Below are 21,710 nucleotides of genomic sequence, written 5' to 3' on the forward strand. Positions count from 1 at the left end.
TAAAAAAAAGAAATATGGGACAATATAATGCTGGAGGATCAGTAGATTTTCATTCTGGTGAATTCTGAGAAATGTTGGAGTTGGAGTATGAGAGGGAGGTATGGAAAGAAAAGAAGTGGCGGTCAGAGAATGGAAAGGTGACATTACAGAGGGGTTGTGGGTATTGGTTGAGGCTAGGAATTTGAGTGGCAAAAAGGAATAGAGGCCCAGGCAACACAATATGAGGAAAATTACCCATGGACTATGATGTTGGGTATTGCACAAAGCATAGTGTTAAAGAGAGTGGAATTGAGCCAGGAACTAAATCTTCAAAGAAAGAAGGCTTCATTTGGGTGTGGGTAGATGACAGTGAAGAATATAGAGTAAAATGACAGGAGATTCAAATCTGAAAGTTTCTAGGTAAGAGGAAAGAGGAATGGTCTGGAAACAGTACAGGGGAGCGAGAAGGATACTCTTGTACTTCCAGGCCCAGTGTGAGAGAAAACAGCTACCACTGAGGTAGCTTCTTAGAGACAAAGCCCTTCAGAGGAAGCCATGGTCTGGTTAGAGCTAGGATAGTTAGAGAAGAGGTTAAGGACATGGGAGATTTTGTGGTGGCTGACTGAATACCAGAAAGTGTATGGTGGAAAGGCTTCAAGAGTTGGAGCAGGGCACAGATGGGAAAAGAACGAGGGGTGTGCATAGCACACAGGGATTGTGGGATGACTCTGAGGCCTGGGTTTCTCACAGGGGCTGACATGGCTAGGGTAAAAGGAATGCCAAGGTGAAGTCTGAGGGGTTCAAGGCATAGAAAGGGGGCACGGCTTAAAGGGAGAGGAGAGCGAGGGTCTTGCCAGGGCATATCATATTTCTTGTGACAGAGGCATGGAGGTGACAGAGGGGCAGTGTTACTCTGATGAGATGGGACTGATTTTATCATCAATGTTGATTATTCCACCTTTCTGCTCCCCAGTGCACCACATTCATGAGCTTTTCTGTATCTTAGTTCATTTTCTCTGGACTCAAAGGAGGCCATGTTCCTTCTCCTGTTCCCTTAACTTATTTGGCCTGCTTCCTCCAGGACCTTGTTTTGCTTTCTTTCTCTCCTGATCCCTCCCCCCAGTCTACAGACATCTTCAGGTCTATCCGATTACATGCCAACACAGGCAGCTCTTTGACTCGCCTTCCCTCGCTAACTACTCTCAACATCCCTCCTTATTCCTCATCCAAATTTCTTGAAAGAGAAATTTATGGCACCTTCTTCTCTTTTTCCCTTTCATGTAGTCCTCAACCTATTGCTCTTGGCTTTCTGTGCTTATCACTAGCCATGTGTCTTTTAAAACCAGAATTATTTGTCTAAAATTCTAATATGACTTCATCACTTCCCAATCTATGGTGCTCTAATGGTTCTCTGTTGTCAATAGGACAAGATCTAAGCTTCATCCACACCTCACTGCTGCTGCCTTTCCATGTTTTCACTCATCTGGTTTTCTCAGCCTGGGATATCTTTATCTTCCTCTTCACTGGCACCTACATTTTCAGATGTAGCCTTTTACAGAGCTTCCCAGGGTGTGTAGGCAGGTACCCCTCATCACTTTTCCTTTATCTTCTGTGCATACCCTTTTCTCTTCTTATGCGTGGTCTATTGACCATTTCCTATTCACAGTGGCATCCCTAGCTCCTGAGTGCCTGCCCCACAACAAATACTAAACACAATCATTCTTGAATGAATAAAGCATGGATGAAAGAGAAAGTATATCCTTCAGGACAGGCATTGGTATTCTAATAGCCAAAAAGCATACTTTCAATTTTAAATCCATTTTTTAGTATTCCCATTAATGATACATGTTGGAAATTTCTTGCATGCTTGATGATTATGAGTCAGATTGAACCTGCTAACCCAGGGTTAAATGAATAAAAGTCGATTTTGAAACAGACTAGATGCTGTGTTTGTGATGATCCTATGAAGGTGGAGGTGCCCTTTAATGTTCCAAGAGATCAACTAGCCATTCCACTGTTTTGTTGCCATACCCTACAATAGGATCTTTCTGGGGTTGTTTTGTTTTCTCTGATAAATGGAATAATTTAAAAAAGGGATCTGATCCACTATCACTATTTTAATAGCTCTTTTCTTTGGCAACCATACACATGATCACAGGTTAATAGTCAACTTATCAAAATAAATGAGGTAAATATCATGGTATATAGAAAATAAAGTCAAGATAAACCTTTGACAAGATTGAAAGTCTGATTTATTATATGTCTCTTAGGTCTCCTCTGGTGATTCTGAAGCCAAACCTCTGATCTTCACATTTGTCCCCACTGTCAGAAGACTACCAACCCACTCTAAGTTGGCTGACACGTCTAAATTCCTTGTTAAAATTCCAGAGGAACCAAGTGATAAGAATCCAGAAACTGTAAATAGGGTAGGATTATTTTTGCTTTTTCTTTGTGTTAAGCCATTTTATATTAAACATTAAATTGTCCTTAAGAATGACTTGGAAATTTGTATGAATGTTTATTTCCTTTGCATAAAGTGAGATGGCTATGAAATCTAAGGTTGACTAAAAATATAACTGTATAATGGAAACCCAAACATTATCATACCCTCCTTCTCTTTATTTTTTAATTTTTTTTCCTTCTTCTCTTTAATATACTATTCTCAACTCTTCTGAGTTGACATCCTATTCTTTGCTATTCACATGACACATTCTGCCTCCTGTCACTTACTGTTTTCCCAAATACGTCTTAAAATAATAAAAACAAAATTTCTTGAAAATTTTGAATTTCTGTCAATTTCTTGACAGAAAATACAAGATAAAACAGTGAGGCATGATTGTTTTACATGCAATAAATTAGCAAAATTTAAAAGTGCAATATCCAGTGCTGGGGTAGTTGTGAAGATACTGACATGCTCACCCTTTGCAGCTAGCTTTGTGAATTTGTACAATTTTGGTGGAAAACCCTTATCCACAATCATAAAATTGTTCATAACCTATCAATAACCTAACTCTTGGAAATGTATTCCAAGAAAATAGTACAAAAGCAGAAAAATGTTATGTAGGAAAACAGGGAAAAATAAAAATAGCCTAATAGCTACCAATCAGAAAAAATTTAAGAGTGTGATAATACATCATTTTCACAAAGTTGTAATTATAGTGATTATGTGATTCCATGGAAAATGTTAACTTTATAACAGTAAGAGACAAAATTGGTTATAAAATTATATTTATATGCTGATTATGCTTATCTAAAATGAGACCAAAACTGGCAATGAAATTAAAACAAACTTTAAAAAACCCTGAAAATGACTTGCATTAGAATAATGACATTTTGGGTATAATGAGAAATAATGACATTTCTCTTTAAAATGTATTCTAATATTGTCTTATTATGAATAAAATGTGATTGGGGGATTTTGTGGCATTCTTGAACCACTAAAAGGGGGTTATTTATCTGATTCACCTTGTCTGTATGCAAACATCTTATCCAGAAAGTTATAATATATCTGTGATCTGAGATTTTCAATGCTACTACCTTATTTCAAAGACTATTGAGGTCAAATTATTTTGGGGAGATCTTAAATGCTACAAGAGGAATTTCTGTGAAGTTTTTCTCTAATAGTACTCAACTCTATATAGTATATATATGGGATGCTTTGGATAGGTGCTATGAGCACATGAGACTGTGGATGTATGAATTCATCTTGGTTGCAAACCTCCAGAGCTTCCTAAGAGGTTGATATTTATTTGCTGATTGCAATGATCACACACAACTACATATTTAAAATATTCAAGATTTTTCTTCCTATTTTTTAAATAATTCAATATTATAGTAGAACAGGGTAAATAATCCCTTGATCATTTATATATTCAACCACTACTTACTGAATACATTATGTGCTTGGTGCTATGTTCTGAATGAATAAAGCCAGCTCATATAAGTCATTCTTGGGAAGACATACAATAAAAAAAGTGAAAAGTATATAATAAAATCTCAGATAGTGATAAAGCTGTAAAAAATACATTAGAGTAAAGGAATAGAGAGTGATGGGCTATGGGAAAAGGGAGTTTTTATTTTATTTTTGCTGATATAAATCAATGATTTAATAAGTAAATTGTAGAGAATAGACAAATCTGTGCAGAAATTTTTTTTTAAGTCAAGCAGAGAAAGACAATTATCATATGGTTTCACTCATATGTGGAATATAAGGAATAGTGCAGGGGAAGGGATTTATTTTAGATCATTAATAATGTTTTCAAAAGCTAGTTAAATTTTTGCCACCTTTTAATAAGCAATGTCTTTGAATCCTGTTATTTTTAATTTCAACTTCTTTCCAATTTAGGTTTTTGTTACCATATAATATTGTAATTTAAAATGTGAAATGAGGGCGCCTGGGTGGCTCAGTTGGTTAAGCGACTGCCTTCGGCTCAGGTCATGATCCTGGAGTCCCGGGATCGAGTCCCGCATCGGGCTCCCTGCTCGGCGAGGAGCCTGCTTCTCCCTCTGACCCTCCCCCCTCTCATGTACTCTCATTCTCGCTCTCTCAAATAGATAAATAAATCTTAAAATAAATAAATAAATAAATAAATAAATAAATAAATAAATAAATAAATAAATAAATAAATAAAATGTGAAATGACCATTGTCCAAGAAATCCTAATTGGAAATTTGTGTTTTATCTCGAGTAAATCATCATCAGCTGAAAAATGTGCAATGGGTATATAAAATCACCTCCATAGGTTAGTTATATATAATCAGTGGTTTGACCTCTATTTTCACACCCACAACATGTATGCACATAATAGCCCATGTTAAATTTACCACTGTGGTTGAAATTCAGTTTATTTTAGTTTACTTAGTGTCTTCTTTAATTTTTTATTCTGAAGTAATTTTAGGCCTAAAGAAATGTTGCAAAGAAAAGGCTAGTAAGCACAACATGGTTATCAAAACCAGAAAAATAAACATTGGGTCTTTTAAACACAATCTTAGTGTATACTGTTGCTCTCCTTTTAGAAAAAGATGTTTGATAGCTTGTTAAAGCCATCTTACTCTGGTCTTGTCAACCCTCTGTGTACTCACAGAAAATTGGATGGGAAAAGATTTAGAATTACAAAATAAAATAGCAGTGAAAAATACCTTGTACTAAAAATACCTACTTGTGTTTTTGCTGTCTTATTCCTGAGTTCTTTTCAGTTAGTTGGATGGTTTTGTCTGAATATCCATATGTTTTGTCCCAATTTTATTTTTCCTCTCAGAATTTTAGAGAGATTTGTATTATTTTAGAAACTTTCAATGGGGTTTCCTTTCTCTCCTGGCTGATATAGTATATACAGGTTTTACTTGACCAATAACTAAACTCTTGACCAACCCCCATTTGTTTCACAAACGTCTTTATGGGAAACATTGTTGTCTCTATCTCTTTTTAAGGAATTATGTCATGATTTATTTGAAAACAGATTTACTTGATGTTGATTCTGAGCCCTAAATTGTTTGGGCTTGAACCAGGACAAACAAGTGGGCTGGTAAAAGTAAACCGTTAATTTCAACCCAGTCTCTCCTAAGCCAACCTGATTTTACATATATTTAAAAAATTCGTGTCCTTGGAGATTATAAGCAGTTTAAACTTTTAAGTGTACATGCAAAAAGGAAGCCCTCGTCAAACCAATGTCAATGCTTTTATGTCTCTAAATTAATTGCAGTCTGAGTCCAATGAGTACTTGACCTTGAATGCTGGGAGCCAACGGGAGAGAAACCAAGGGACATTGATTTATCCTTCAGAGGGCAGTGAAAAGATTTCACAAGCGAGGGGAATTAAAGCAAACGAACTTCAAGGAATGCAGCAAAGTGACCTCTTCAAAGCTGAATATGTCTTTATTGTGGACTCGGAAGGGGAAGATGAAGATACAAGTGGAAAATGTGAACAAGGCCCCCCTGGGGGGATGGGCACCACAGCTTCTCGGCCCAAATCTCTAGCAATTTCCTCCAGTCTGGTCTCTGACGTGGTGCGTCCCAAAACACGAGGGACAGACCTCCAGGCCCCATCATATCCTGAAATGTCTCATGGGATTGCCCCTCAGCAAAAGCATGGGCAGGTAGGTTTTTCTTCTTGTCGTAAGAAAAAAAAAATGTTTACATACTCTTTATCCTAGGCTGTCCGCAGATGCCTTCCTGTTCGAGGCATACAAAGCTCTCAAAGAAAAAGATATTAAAAAACCCAAATCCTAAGATCATAAATCATCACAGAGTAAATATAGATAATAAATTCATAAGACAAAAAAGATTATATAATTGTACTGTGAATTGGCTGAAGAGAAAATGTAAAATGTTCAGCTGAGGTGGATCTGAGAGAATCTTGTCTCTTACTTTTGAACAATTCTTGGAAAAGGTTGATACTGGGAATTTCTTAGGAGAGAGTGCTTGGTTAGCTGGGTGCATCAAGAAGCATACTGCAGATATGAGAAATATCCTGTGGGAAGACATTTGTTGGATGTTAGACGCAAGCACATTACTTTTAATCTACTGAAAGAATAGTAAAAGGATATGCTAGGAAATAAGGGTGTAAGAAAAAAAATTCTTGCCTGTGTGTCTTAAGGAGAATATCTGTTGTCGTCCTGGAAGCCACTAGCCAGGTCTTGCCTCAGTGAAATGGGGAGAAGTTCCTACCCCAAAACTTAGCAGCAAAATCCAATAGTTCCTTTAAGTTGGAAAACCTATTTAAGACCCATTTCTGTGATGGTAGAAAAGAAAGGGAATGGTTAGGGAGGGATTTTGAAGGGAAAAATAGGAAGAATTTGCCATTGGTTGGCTATTTGTTGTAATGAAATTATAAAATGACTTTGACAAGGCATAGGTAGAATGTCAGGAATGAAGAGGCTGGCTTTGGGAGTAGACAGTGGATGCAAAGTTCTCCTTGAGAAAGCTTGTGTTAGTACCAAGATGTCCTGTTTAGGATCTGCTAGATCAGGTACTTGCAAGCATCCCAAAGTAATTGGGAGAACATTTTTATTGGTGAGTTGGACTTTTGGTACTGCTAGGACCTATGCATAATTGTAGAGTAGGTGTCTTATTTTGGGTGCCACCCCATTTTCATTTCTGCAGCCTTCACTGACTTCCTGATGCTGAATTTATATCACCTATAAGCATCCAGTGTCCTTAGGCTACTTTTTGGTGATAGAAGATTCTTCCTGGGGTACTCCCACCTCAGTCTACTTAACTAAAACATTTATTTCTTCTCAAAATTTATTCTCAGATAGTTATTGGAAATGTTCTAATAATATAATTAAACATATTCTCAGTAAGCAGTGATAGGCTTAAACATTTCTTTCTTGCTCTGGGAAAGATGATGGAATAACCAAATTGGAGACATGGGGGTTTCCAAAGTCAGGGGAGGGTTATTTGATGTGGCCCCTTGGAGAAGAACATGTAGGTGTGATAATAACAAACGTAAGTAAACAAAGCAAATATTCCTAATGAAGCAATTTTTGGATTTTTGCTTTATTTTTCCCCCCAATTGTTAGATTTCTTTCCCTGAGTTGGTCATTTAATTTGTTTTTATGTGTTTTTATATATACAGAAGTAAACTAGAGCCTGAACACACAATCTGGAATCTTTTGTCCAAAAAAAGTTATATGGCAGTAGGGTATAGTTGATGTTATCAAAGCTCCAAATGAAAAGGCAAAGTTCAACCTAATTCATTAGCAGTGGCTGAAAATGATGGTTACCACTAATGGGGGAATACTAGATCTTGAAATGTTTGGGAGTAGCCATTGTTCCTGTTTCAATTTCCTATAATAATCCATTTGAGTAATGAATAGTAGGCCATCATCAAATAAAAATAAGATGAAATAAGAAAGGTAATTGTTAACCACAAATGTCAACCACAGAGTAATGACCAGAGAACCAAAGAAGGCACTCTGAGAAATTTTAATGTAGTCAGTAGTAGAAGCAACAAGTCTAAAGAATATCCCTGATTGGATTACTTAATGCCAACACCATCTACTTTTCAATCAGAAATGTAGTCATTTAAGTGAATTTCTGGTCTACCTGGTAAAAATGAATCCATGTATAGAACTGTCCATAAGTTAGCACTATTAGCAATAATTTATTAAGCTATTCTAAAAGCCTTCAGTTTCTGCTCTGGCTTTTAACCTTTCCATAAACTAGCCTAGATGTCATTTTCTATCCACATCTTCTACCTCTCTTCAGCTCTTCTGAACTACCACAAAAGTACATACTTCCTACTTTTCCATCCCTGAGCCCTTGATTCCTCTGTGTATAAAACATCTTTCTTCCCCAGACCTATCTCCATTTTTACTTAGGCCACTCGATACTCTAAGCTCACTTCAAGTAGTGCCTCTTTCTAGAGACATTCCCTTTGAAGAGGAGTTAGGTCTTCTCCATCTGAACCATTTTCCATATAGTTTTTTAGCCTTTTTAGAAAATCTCCATTATAACTCCTTTTCACCCTGTTGTAATGACAGATTATCTTTCTTCCTCACTAGACAGAGAACAATTTAAGTCAAGGTCTGTCTCATTTATTTCTGTGTCTCCAGCACTTAGTACGTATCTTGTGTATAGGTGAGGTTCAATAAGGTATGTAAAAGGAATAAATATTTAAGAGTTCACAGCTTTGAAGTCCTTGCACAGATATTGATTCCTTTATGAAGTCAGCTTTGGTTCTCTGAGCCAAAATAAACTATCCCTCAATATGATTCTGATAGCTATTTTCTGTACGTCTTTTATGACAGTTATCCTATTTCAGCATGTATTATAACTATTTAAGTGCATGCTTTATCTCCCCTAGCAGATTGTAAAGTCTTTAGAAGTAAAGTCCATGTTAAATCCATTTTTATTAAGCATTTTGTTCCCTCAATGGTTACTATATTATCATGAACATAGTCAATATAAACATTGGGTTGAATATGTGTATAGTCCAAATACTTTCATTGAAGTGGCATATTTAAATAAAAGTGCATTATGTTAAAAAATCACTAGACAATTAAAAAATTTAAAGTGTAGGTCAAAAGTAAAAATGCTAGATAAAATAAGCAGTTGAATCAAAATCCTCTCAAGTAAAATTCAGAAAGAAAGAGTAATTTTTTTTTTAAAGATTTTATTTATTTTTTTGACAGAGACACAACGAGAGAGGTAACATAAGCAGGGGGAGTGGGAGACGGAGAAGCAGGCTTTCCGCTGAGCAGGGAGCCCAATGCGGGGCTTGATCCCAGGACTCTGGGATCATGACCTGAGCCGAAGGCAGACGCTTAACAACTGAGCCACCCAGGTGCCCCGAGAAAGAGTAATGTTTTTGAGTGTTGGCATTTTGAATATTGATGTAAAGTTCTGAGAACTGTCTTACCTAGGGATAATATTAGAGTTAAAAGAGAGGTGAATATTCACATACAAACACAGAGTAATTTGGCTGAAAGACCTATGATAAAGCCTGTAGCTTGGGCAGGAACAGTGGGAATAAAAAGAATTTACAGGGTATAATTAACTGGATTTGTTCATTGACCTATATGGGAAAAGTCAAGGATGGATGAAATTTCTAACCAGGGAAATTGGATGAATGTTGATATCATTAACTGAGGGGAAAATAATAGGTTTCAGGAAGTGATAGAAAAAGATAAGATATCTGATGTGAAGCTTGTGATTCTTTGATGGCACAGCATGATGTTCTCTAGGAAGGAGATGCAAGTGTGAATCTGGAACACGGGAGAGGGATGGGAGACTGGAGATATTTGGTACATAAGTTGATGAGAGTGGAGATATTTACTCCTGGAAAGAATGTAGAAGGTACAAGCCAGGAAATAGCAAAATGTAAAGGCCTGTGAAAGAATAAAAACCATAGACGGAGACAGAGAGGGGTCCAAAGAAGTTGGAGAGAGGGGTTTCATGCAATGAAAGTTGGAGGGACATTCAACAAAAAGAATAGTCTATAAACAAGGAAGAGTAAATAAAAATAATATAAAATCTTATAAGGAAAAATAAAATACAAAACAAGGTCAAATAGGTAGGACCTCCAGAGCTCATTAAATTTCAATATTAGGTCATTTGATGACCTTAAGGGGAACAATGTGAGTAGGGTAATAGGGAGAGAAATGAAGTTGAGAAATGGATGGGTGGTAAGGAAAGGAGCCCATGCATTAGAGAGATGCTTTGGGAAAGCAGGAATGATACAGGCAATATACTGGCCATGCTCCTCTGGGTAATTACTTGAAATCATAAACCTTAGTTTCCTCATTTGTAACATGGGGTAATATCAACCTTCCTTGTGAAAATTAAATGAGATAATATATGTAATGTGCCTAGAACAGTGCCTGGCTCATGTTAGGTTCTCAACAGATGGTTTACTGTATTTAAGAAGTTTGAGATGACAGCATGTTTTGGAGTACAGGGGAAAGAACTTGTGAAGAGGGAGAGGTTTTATTTAAAATTTTTTTTAAAGATTTTACTTAGAGAGAGAGCATGAACAGGGGGAGGGGCAGAGGGACCAACAGACTCCTCACTGAGTGGGGAACCCAACATGGGGCTCGATCCCTGGACCCTGAGATCATGACCTGAGCCAAAGGCAGATGCTTAACCGACTGAGCCACCCAGGTTCCAAAGGGAGAGTTTTATATTGCTTCAAATGTAGTTTAGGTATAAGAACAGAGGAGAAGACATGGAAAATGAGGTCAGAAAAGCTGGCTGGGGTTAAATAAAGGATGTTCTTTCATGAAAGTCTGGGAAATTGGGACACTGGCATGCATATTTAGTAAGTACCTAGATTTTATCGACCCATGGAAAAGAAATTACGACAAATTATTTGGATAGAAACCTTCCTTATACCTCCAGGCTTCAGTGTGCTCTGATGGTGGCAGAATCCCTGAGATCCCTCAGTGGTAGCATGTTGTTTCCTCCGGGTGAAGACTCAATTGTGCCATTAGCCTATGGGGCAGAGGAAGTACATTTATGGAAAAATCAAGTTGCTTTGACAATTCCAGCAGAAAGCTGATGGAACATTTTAACAGGAGGGTCTCCTGACTTGTTGATGTCAGAACTCAATTTTTTTTTCTTGTTGGTGAGGTAAAGACTGAATGGATATCAGAGTTACTGTCCTCTTCACTATCCAGAGTCTAGAGCAGAACAAGAGGGGACAGTCGCTGAGGGAGGTGATAAGGCTTTCTTCAAGGAGACACTATGTCCCTGAACTCTGTCCTCTTGTTCCTATATGCACTAGACCCTCTGTTTCTGCATTCCCTGCATGACGGTAATGTGCCAGGCACTGGAGAGTAAGGGAATTAACTGTAAAAGACATAATACCTGCCTTTAAGGAACTTGAAAAAGATGCACCTGAAAACAATGAGAATGAAAGGGAACACATTCTAAGAACAAGGGGAAGTTCAGGGGGAGGACGCCTACATCAGCCCAGACCATCAGGAAGGGTTACACTGTAGGTAGCTGAAATGTGAACAGTGAGTACAAGTTTTCTTGGCAGATAACTAGGGCTTGGGCATTTCAGACAGCTGTGAACGGCCAGGGAAGTACCAACATAAGAAGAGGGTGGAAGAAGACAAGGAATGTGAAAAGGACTCATCAGAATATAGGAAATAAAGTAGGAGAGAGTGATAAAATAGAAGCCACAGATAAAACAGTTTTAAAAAGGAGGGAGAGATTGGAAATCAGATTCTATGGAGAAAGATAAGGCATTCAAGTGCCTGTTGGGCTTAGGAAAATACAAATCACTGTAGACATTGGTGAAAACAGTTACTGTGGAAGACCAGGGAGAATGAGCTGTTAAGAAGTCAGTGGGAAGTGTATTCGTTTTCTACTGCTGCATAACAGATGATCATAAGTTTAGTGGCTTTAAAAAACCACCTATTTATTTTTTCTAGGTTTCTGTAGATCAGAAGTCTATGCCCAGCTGAACTGGTTCTTCGCTCAGGGACTCCTGAGTTTGAAGTTAATGTGTCAGGTTACACCCTCATCGGGAGGTCCTGCACTAGGAAGGATCTGCTCCTAAGCTCCCTCCTGTTATTGGCAGAATTCATTTCCCTGAGGCTGTAGAATTCATAGCAGCTTGCTTCTTAAAGCTGGCAGCAGAGAAAGAAAATCTCCGATACTGAAATCTCTAACCTTTTGACCCTCTTTTAAAAAGCTCACTTAATTAGGTCATGCCTACACAGGATAATATGTTGATTAATTTAAAGTCACCTGACCAGGGACTTTAATTACATCTGCAAAATGCCTTCAGCTTTGCCAGGTTCTATTAGAAACAAGTCATGGATTCCACCCATACGCGAGAGGAGGGGATTATGAAAGGGTGGGATTCTTTGGGAAGTCTCTTTAAGTGTGTTGGCTACCAGAAGTAAGGAAATAAATCCCATGATTGTATGGTACAGATGTCATTAAGAAGAAAACACATAGGTCTGAAATTAAGGAATACACAGGAGCCACAAAAATCTTGGTGCACGTGTGTGTGTGTATTTTTATCAGTCAGCTTTTGCTGCATAACAAACCATGCCAAAATGTAGTTTTTTCAAACAGTGAGTATTTATTTAGCTCAAGTATCTGCAGGTCAGTAATTTGGCTGTGTTTAGGTGGGTGGTTCTGCATATCTGGGGCAGGGTCAGCTAATCTTTGCTGTGGTTCACTTACTTGTCTGTAATTGGCTGCTGGGTCAGCTGGTAGCTTGTTAATTGAGATGTGGTCTTGTGGACTAGCCTGGGTGCGTTCACGTCATGGTGCTGTTCTGCACTCAGCGAACTGGTAAGTTCTAAGGCACTCATGGCTTTCAAGCCACTGCTTCTTGGCTCATATTTGCTAATGTCTCACTGGTCAAACCGAGTCTTAAGGCCAGCTGAGATGGAGTGGTGAGGAAAAGGACATTGCCTTTTTTATGAAAAGAGAATTTGGGTCATTTTTATAATCTACTACATGGCATTTATTGCTATGTTTTTAAAGATTGAAATGATTTTGCTTTATTTTTATGAGACAAATGAGACAGCTAATAAAAAGGAAAAAAGATGGATACATAGCACATGGAGGATAACTGATGAAATAAGATTTCTAAGAAGGCAAGAGCTGTTGTGACTCAGAGTATATAGGGAAATTTTACCTTTTAAAAAATGAAAAGACATCATTTTTTCTTAGAAGGGAGGAAAAGGAATAAGAATAGATCTAGAAAATAATAGATTTTCCTGGTAATCTCCATTTCTCCTTGGAGAAAGTGAAACTAGGTCATCTATTGAGCACAATGAAGGAAGTAGTGAGAGCACGGTTTGTGGAGAGTGTTAACTTTTGGAAGAGCTGTTGTTCAGAGCAGAATGGGAAGCTGAGGTCAAAACAAAAGAAAAAAAAACAACCAACCAACAAAAAAATGGGGGGTACAGGACCCAGCTGAGACTATAAGACATTAACTTTATGATGACATCAATCTAGAGTGCCTTCGCAGCCCATATGTGAGAGAAAGATGGCCCCTCTGCGCAGGTGCAGGCAGTTCAGCTCCACTCTCAGCTGGTGCCTGGATACAGGACAAGTTCATGGGTCAAGTGCAGTGGCCCTGCCAATCAAAGGGCTGTATTATTTTGTATTTCTTTTTCTCTCCATTTTTTTTTAAATTCCAGAATGATTAATGTGCAGTGTTATATTAGTTTTGGGTGAGCAAATATAGTGATTCTACAATTCTATACATTACTCAGAGCTCACATGACAAGTGTACTCTTAATCCCCATCACCTATTTCACCCATTCCTCCACCCACCTCCCCTCTGGTAACCATCAGTTTGGTCACTATATTTAAGAGTCTGGTTTTTTGTCTCTTTTTTTTCTTTGTTTTGTTTCTTAAATTCCACATGAGTGAAATCATATGGTGTTAGTTTTTACCTGACTGACTTATTTCACTTACCATTATACCCTCTAGATCCTTCCATGTTGTTGCAAATGGCAAGATTTCATTCTTTTTTATAGCTGAGTACTATTTTGATGTGTATGTGTGTGTGTGTGTGTGTGTGTGTGTGTATCACCTCTTTATCCATCTATCAATGGACTTTTGGGTTGCTTCCATATTTTGGCTATTATAAATAATGCTGCAATGCAAACAAAAGGGTGCATTTATCTTTTCCATTTAGTGTTTTCATTTTCTCTGGGTAAATATGCAGTAGCAGAATTACTGGATCATATGGTAATTTTATTTTTAATTTTTTGAGGAACCTCCATACTATTTTCCACAGTGGCTGTACCACTTTGCATTCCCACCAGCAGTGCATGAGGGTTCCCTTTTCTCCACATCCTGGCCAATGCTTGTTTCTTGTGGTTTTCATTGTAGCCATTCTGACAGGTGTGTGGTAGTATCTCATTATGGTTCTGATTTGCATTTCCCTGGTGATGAGTGATGTTGAGCATCTTTTCATGTGGCTATTGGCCAACTGGATGTCTTCTTCAGAGAAATGTCTGTGTATGTCTTCTGTCCATTTTTAATTGGATTTTTGTTGTTGTTGAGTTGTATAAGTTCTTTTTATATTTTGGATCCTAATCCCTTATCAGATATGTCATTTTCAAAGATCTCCTATTACATAGGCTATCTTTCAGTTTTGTTGATTCTTTCTTTTGTTGTGCAGAAGCTTTTTATTTTGTTGTGGTCCCAATAGTTCATTTTTGCTTTTGTTTCCCTTGTCTCAGGAGACATTTCTAGAAAAATGTTGCTATGGCCGATGTCAGAGAAATGACTGCCTCTGCTCTCTCCTAGGATTTTTATGGCTTCAGGTCTCATATTTAGGTCACTAATACACTTTGAGCTATTTTCTTGTAGGTATTAGAAAGTGTCCAGTTTCATTCTTTTGCATATAGCTGTCCTGTTTAACAAACACCATTTGTTGAAAAGGCTGTCTTTTTCCCACTGCATATTTTGCCTCCTTTGTTGAAGATTAATTGATTATATAATTGTGGGTTTATTTCTAGACTCTCTATCCTGTTCTATTGATCTATGTGTCTATTTTTGTGCCAGTGCCACACTATTTTTGATTACTACAGCTTTGTAGTATATCTTGACATCTGAGATTGTGACACTTCCAGTTTTGTTTTCTTTTTCAATATTGCTTTGGATATTCAGTGTCTTTTGTGGTTCCACAAAATTTTAAGATTCTTTGCTCTAGTTCTGTGAAAAATGCTCTTGGTATTTTCATAGGGATTACATTACATCTCCTTCCTTCTGTTTTGGGGTTTGCTCTTATTTTTCTAGCTCTTTTATGTATAAGGTTAGGTTGTTTATTTGAGATTTTTCTTGCTTCTTGAGGTTGGCTTGTATTGCTACAAAGTTCCCTCTTAGAACAGCTTTTGCCACAGCCCACAGATTTTGAACCATTGCTTTTTCATTTTCATTTGTTTCCACGTATTTTTAAATTTCCTCTTTGATTTCTTGGTTGACCCATTCATTGTTTAGTAACATGTTATTTAACCTCCATGTATTTGTTGTCTTACAGACTTTTTCTTGTGGTTGATTTCTCATTTCATAGTGTTGTGGTCAGAAAAGATGCATGGTATGACTTAGATCTTTTTGAATTTGTGGGGACTGGTTTTGTGGCCTATTAGGATCTACTCTGGAGCATGTTCCATGTGCACTTGAAAAGAACATGTATTCTGCTGTTTTAAGATGGAGTGTTCTGAATTTATCTGTTAGATCCATTTGGTCCAATGTGTCATTTGAAGCCACTATTTCTTTGTTGTTTTTCTGTTTGGATGATCTGTCCATTGATGTAAGTGGGATGTTAAAGTCCCCTACTGTTATTGTATTACTACTGTTTACTTCCTTTACGTTTGTTATTAGCTGTTTTATGTACTTGGGTGCTCCCATGTTGGGTGCATAAATATTTACAATTGTTATATATCTTGTTTGTTCCTTTTATGGCTCTATAATGTCCCTCTTTGTCTCTTGTTACAGTCTTTGTTTTAATGTCTGTTTTGTCTGATGTAAGTATTGCTACTCCAGCTTTCTTCACTTCCGTTTGCATGATAAATGCTTTTCCATCCCTTCACTTTCAATCCCTAGGTCTCTTTAGGTATAAAATGAGTCTCTTGTAGGAAGCATATTGATAAGTCTTGCTTTTTTATCCATTCCATCATCCTATGTCTTTTGATTGGAGTGTTTAGTCTATTTACATTCAAAATAATTATTGATAGGTATGTACTCATTGCCATTTGTTACTTGTTTTATGATTGTTTTTGTAGTTCTTATCTGTTCCTTTCTTCCCTTGTTCTCTTCTCTCATAGTTTGCTAGTTTTCTTTAGTGATATACTTGGATTCCCTTCTCTTTATTTATTTTTCATATCTATTACCAGTTTTTGATTTGTGGTTATATAGAATCCATTAGGATTCTTATACATATAGCAGTCTATATTAATTTGACAGAGGCTTAAGTTTGCACCCATTCTAAAAGCACTAAATTATTACTCCTCTTCTCCCCCCACCAACACACAAATTTTAGGTTTATGGCATCATACTTTACATATTTTATTCTGTGAATCCCTTGTCTGATTTTTATACATATACTTCATTTTACTACTTTTGTGTTTCCAACTTTTCTTACTCCTATTTATGGTCTTTCCTTTCCACTCAGAGTCCCTTTGTCATTTCTTTGAAGGCTGGTTTAGTCATGATGAATTCCTTTTAACTTTGGTTCATCTGGGAAACTCTTTACCTACCTAATCTGAATGATAGCCTAACTGGATAGAGAATTCTTGGTTGTAGGCTTTTTCTTTCTGCCACTCTCTTTTGGCCTGCAAAGTTTCTGCTGAAAAATCAGCTGATAGCCTTATAGGGTTTCCCTCGTATGTAACTGTTTTCTTTTCTCTTGCTCCTTTTTAAATTCTCTTTTTATCACTACTTTTTGCCATTTTAATTGCTATGTGTCTTGGTATATATCTCCTTGGGTTGATTTTTTTGGGAGGGCTCTCTGTGTCTCCTGGATCTGGATTTTGTTTCCTTCCCCAGATTCAGGAGGTTTTCAGCTATTATTTCTTCAAGATAATTTTCTTCCCCCTTTTCCCTTTCTTCTTCTGGGATCCTATAATGTGAATATCATTATGGTTGATGGTATTGCTGAGTTCCCTTAATCTACTTTCATTTATTATTATTTTTTCTCTCTCTTCGTCAGCTTGATTGATTTCCATTACTCTCTCCTCCAGGTTGCTGATCTGTTTTTCTGCTTCTTCCTGTCTACTACCTATTCCCTGTAGTGTATTTTCAATTACAGTTATTGAGTTATTTATCTCTGATTGGTTATTGTTAATGTTTTCTGTCTCTTTGTTGAGAGTCTCACTGAGATCTTCTATTCTTTTCTCAAGTCCAGTGAATATTTTTAAGACCATTATTTTAAATTCTCAATCAGGCATGTTACTTACCTGTTTTGTTTAGCTCTCTTGCTGTGATTTTGTCCTGTTCTTTCATTTGGGACGTATTCCTCTGTCTCCTCATTTTATCTAACTCTGTGTCTGTTTGTATGTGTTAGGGAAGTCAGCTATTTCTCCTGCTCTTGAAAGTAGTGGTCTTAAGAAAAGGAGGTCCTGTAGTGTCCTACAGTGCAATGTCCCATGTTCACCAGAAACTGGCTCTTGGGGGTGTCTCTTATATATGTTGCATGTACTCTATTGTTGTGGCTGAGCTTCATTTGTCTTCAGCCAAGTCATCTGCAATGTCTCTCTTTGCCTGTTGTGGGCAGGGTTTGGTCCCTGTGTTGTTAGTGGGTCAGTCTGGAGCTGCCTTGGGCTTGAGTTGAGTCAGACCAGGCATTTTCGAGAGCTGTGGTGGCACAGAACTGCAGTGTGTTATCCCTGTGTTGTCCCCTGTGAAGCTTTTGTTGATGGGTGGGGCTTGCAGTCAGAGATGATATCTGCTCCCAGCCCACTGCTGCAGCCATAGTTGAACTGGTATGTGTGATTTTCTTCCCTTCTCACTGGGGCAGGAGACATTTTGAGGTGGTGCTGGCCCCTTAAAAGGCTGCTTGCACACTGCCACACTTATGGCATGGCTTTGGATGGACTCCTGTCAAGGGCATGTTGGATGGGGTGGGTCTGCAGAAGAGCAGGATGGTGGGGCATGCTGTTACCGAGCTAGGTGGGTAGTGTTGGTGCTATGTTGGTTCCCACAGATGTCGGTGTATGTAGATTGGGGGGGGATGGTACCTACTAGCTCTTTTGTTCTTGGAGATATCACTTAAAGATCCCTGCCCCTCCAGCACACCCTCTGAGATTAATAAACAAATCTCTCTCCGGTATTCCCCAGGCATTTTTCAAACTGCTGTTCTATGCTCTATCTCAGCAGGGCTATTTGTTGTGCTGTCTCTTTAAGGGTGAGAACTCAGTTTCCTATTGCTCTCCAGCTCTCCCAGAGATGAGCCTACTAATTTTTAAAGTTCCAGGTGTTAAGCTCCACTGATTATAAGAACTCCTGAAGTTAGGTTCCTCTGGTTTTCAAAGCCAGATGTTATGGGGATTTGTCTTCCCAGTGTAAGTCCCCTATGCCTGGGGTGCCTAGTATGGGGTCTGCTCCTCCCCCCTTCCTAGCACCTGGGGTGTTCCTCCCTCCTAAGGACAGCCCCCTGGGTCAGTTTGCTCCCGTATCTCTACCCTTCCTACCCTCTTTGGTGTGGCCTCTTCTCTACATTTAGCTGTGAAGAGTCTGTTCTGATCGTCTTTGGGTCTTTTTCTGGGTTGTTGACCCTGATGTGGGTGTTATCTAGATGTATCCATGGGATGAGGTGGGCCTAGGATCCTCTTACTCCACCATCTTCCCAGGAAGTCTTCTGTCATCATTATTATTTTTTATAGCAGTTTTAAGTAGACTTTAAGGGTCTCAGAGCATAATGGCAGTTAGGGATATTGATTTAAGAATGAAGATTTGGCAAAATAGAACAAAAGAACAAAATAACTAGAATGTTGACAATGCTGGCAAGAAAGTTGAGATTGAACAAAGTACTTCTAAAACCTAAAATGCAAAATAGCAGGGGGTGAGGGAGTTGGGACAGGACAGCAAGAGAGGGACTCTGTCATGAAGGAAAGATATTTAGTTCACATTATACATGGACAAAATATTGATGACATCTTAAGCATAGGTGTGCTTTGATTAGATTTTAAAAAGTCACTCCAATGATAGGTTAAATGGGGTGCAACTAGATGTAGGAATACTAGAAATATTATTTAAATTGTTCATCTTTGAAAGGCTGAGAATGTATCTGTCCTGTGACATTACAAGTGTTCATCAGTGAGAAAACCCATAAATAGGTAAGTTTAGGAGGCAAAGCTGTTGTAATGATTGCATATGAGGACAAAAAGGAATCTAGAGTTTCTGCCTTGCATGACTGTGAAGATTCAGGAGGAGGAGCTCAACTGTATGGATCAATATCTTGTGTTTTCCAAATCTTGGGAACTATTCAGATAGCAGATCAATCACTTTGGCTTTTATTCAGGTGCTTTGGAATCTAATACTAATTAGGAAAAATTGAATATATATATGAATAGTTAATTTTAGGTTGACTAAAATTACAAGGCAGCTGCACAACAGAGATTGGTTATTAGAATAATTGATGGCCTCTATTATATAGTATCCAAGAGGGGATTTTGCATTAAGATTGTCTACTTGATGACAGCAGAACACTGCAAGCATTCTCTCTTACTGATATTATTATGAATGTATTCCAGAGTTCAGGATAGTTTTCCTAGGAGAAGAGAGTTTTGAAAATAACTTTGGAGCATGTGTGTGGTAAGGGGGACTCAAGGAATCAGAAGAAGGCTGATGATTGGAGAACATGATCGGGGTAGCTCTAGAGAGGTATTTAAAGCAAAGGAATCAACAAAGATCAATTTAGAAATAAATGATGGAGAAAATAGAGAACCTTGAGGAGAAGGAATTAGAGCATCACTGACAAACCTAGAAACAGAACAAGAGGTTATTAATGGGAGAGGATGAAGGGGTAGAAATGTGTAGATGTCAATAGAGAAGTTTGTTATCACTGGTAAGGGATTTATAGTGTAGAAGTGAATGAAGAATCTATTCTGAGATGACTGAGCATTTGACAGATACCCATTTTTTCTTTCTGCACAAAGTTATTCATGTCTGTACATCCGTTCCACTTTTTTTTTAAACCTATTGAGAGGAATTTAAGAAAATGAATCTTTTTTCATTAAGAAAAACATTCTTCACACCTGGGAATTTTATAAAAGCATGGTGCCACATTTTTTTATTAGTATAAATTAGGATAACATCTAGATGTATTTGTGAATTAGAAACAAATATATTGCAAATACTTGTTAATATACTGAATAGGGAAATATAATAAAAATATATGTAGGTTAATACAAACATAATAAACATTTTTAGACTTTTCAGAGTCTCTTAGAAATTCTTCAATAATTAACTATTCCAAAGTACAATAAATTGAATTATTTAGGTAAAATATGACTCAGCATAGTAGAATTATAGCCCTATGATTTTAACATGATAATTTCATGGATAATCTGGATGAATTAATAAATTTGCTATATATATTGAAGTTATCTGGAAATATGACTTAAAAGGTAATGAGATTTCTGTGGCCGTTATCATTAATTTACAAAATTCTTTACCAAAAGCTATAACATAATATGCAAAGACACCCTACATAGCCTTGAAATTGCTTCATTCCTTTTGTGAGAAGAGACCAGTCAGTGGAAACAATCAGAGAAGACCTTTCATTTATGTCTAATTACATGAATCAGTTATATGAACACTGGCTAAGCAGAATTGTTTCTAAGTAAAGCTTATGTGAGGGAATTGTTAAACTTTCTCAATTTGATTGAATTCTGCTTGATTTTCAATTATCCCTGATTTTCAGATATTTTGGGTAATGTCAGTGTATTCAAATATTAATTGTGTAGCAAGAATTCTGTATTGCAAATACACATACGAATTTGCACATAAAAAGAAAGGACTATTTTGGATATGTTTACTTGAAACTTAGAAGTTTAGGATAAGTTGTTTGCATTTATCAGCTTTAAATGTTTTCAGAACTGAAGATTAGATGATATGAAAATCTTTGCAATAGATCTGATGGACACCTTGTTAACATGTTACAAAGCAAAAATCAAGAAATATCATTTACTGAATTTGTAAACCAAGCTTTTGCTAAGTTTAATTGTTATGGTCATACATTTGCCTGCTATGTAAGGCCATATATATAAAAATAAATAAGTAAATAAATATATATGTAACATAATAATATAATATCACATAATAAATACTAACATTTTGATTAACTGATATTCCCTAAAATCTCTTATGAGTTGATAGAATCAAATCAATAATTTTTTAGGGAGACCTCTGTTTAAAGATTTGGCTTTTGAATCATTTATAATTTTAGTATTTGTCTTAAAGTCTGGATGATTTTTAAAATAGCACAAGAATACATACACCCAGATATTTTTTCTTTTTCTTCTTTCTTCTTTCTTTCTTTCTTTCTTCCTTTCTTTCTTTCTTTTTCTTTCTTTCTTTCTTTCTTTCTTTCTTTCTTTCTTTCTTTCCTTCCTTCCTTCCTTCCTTCCTTCCTTCCTTCCTTCCTTCCTTCCTACCTTTCCTTCCCTCCCTCCCTCCCTCCCTCCCTCCCTTCCTTCCTTCCTTTCATCTTTCTTTTTTTTTTTACTTTGTTGGGGGGTTGGTGGGTTGCATTGTTTCAGGCAGATTACATTTGTAAAGTACCCTTTTCTTTTGATATGAAAGCA

General features: G+C 37.2%; 1 protein-coding gene across 13 annotated transcripts in view; it reads left to right on the forward strand.

Moving 5' to 3' along the window:
- Window positions 1-21,710, forward strand: part of MLIP (muscular LMNA interacting protein) — a 250,970-nt gene that overhangs the window by 115,320 nt on the left and 113,940 nt on the right. For all 13 annotated transcript variants that reach the window (XM_034991716.1, XM_034991710.1, XM_034991709.1 and 10 more), the window contains 2 exons: window positions 2,250-2,405; window positions 5,682-6,074. In XM_034991716.1, the coding sequence (XP_034847607.1) occupies window positions 2,250-2,405; window positions 5,682-6,074 (549 nt within the window). The remainder of the gene's footprint in view (window positions 1-2,249; window positions 2,406-5,681; window positions 6,075-21,710) is intronic.

This window comes from Mirounga leonina, unplaced genomic scaffold (assembly GCF_011800145.1).
Source record: "Mirounga leonina isolate KUSES-001 unplaced genomic scaffold, KU_Mleo_1.0 Mir_53, whole genome shotgun sequence".
Classification (NCBI taxonomy): Eukaryota; Metazoa; Chordata; class Mammalia; order Carnivora; family Phocidae; genus Mirounga; species Mirounga leonina.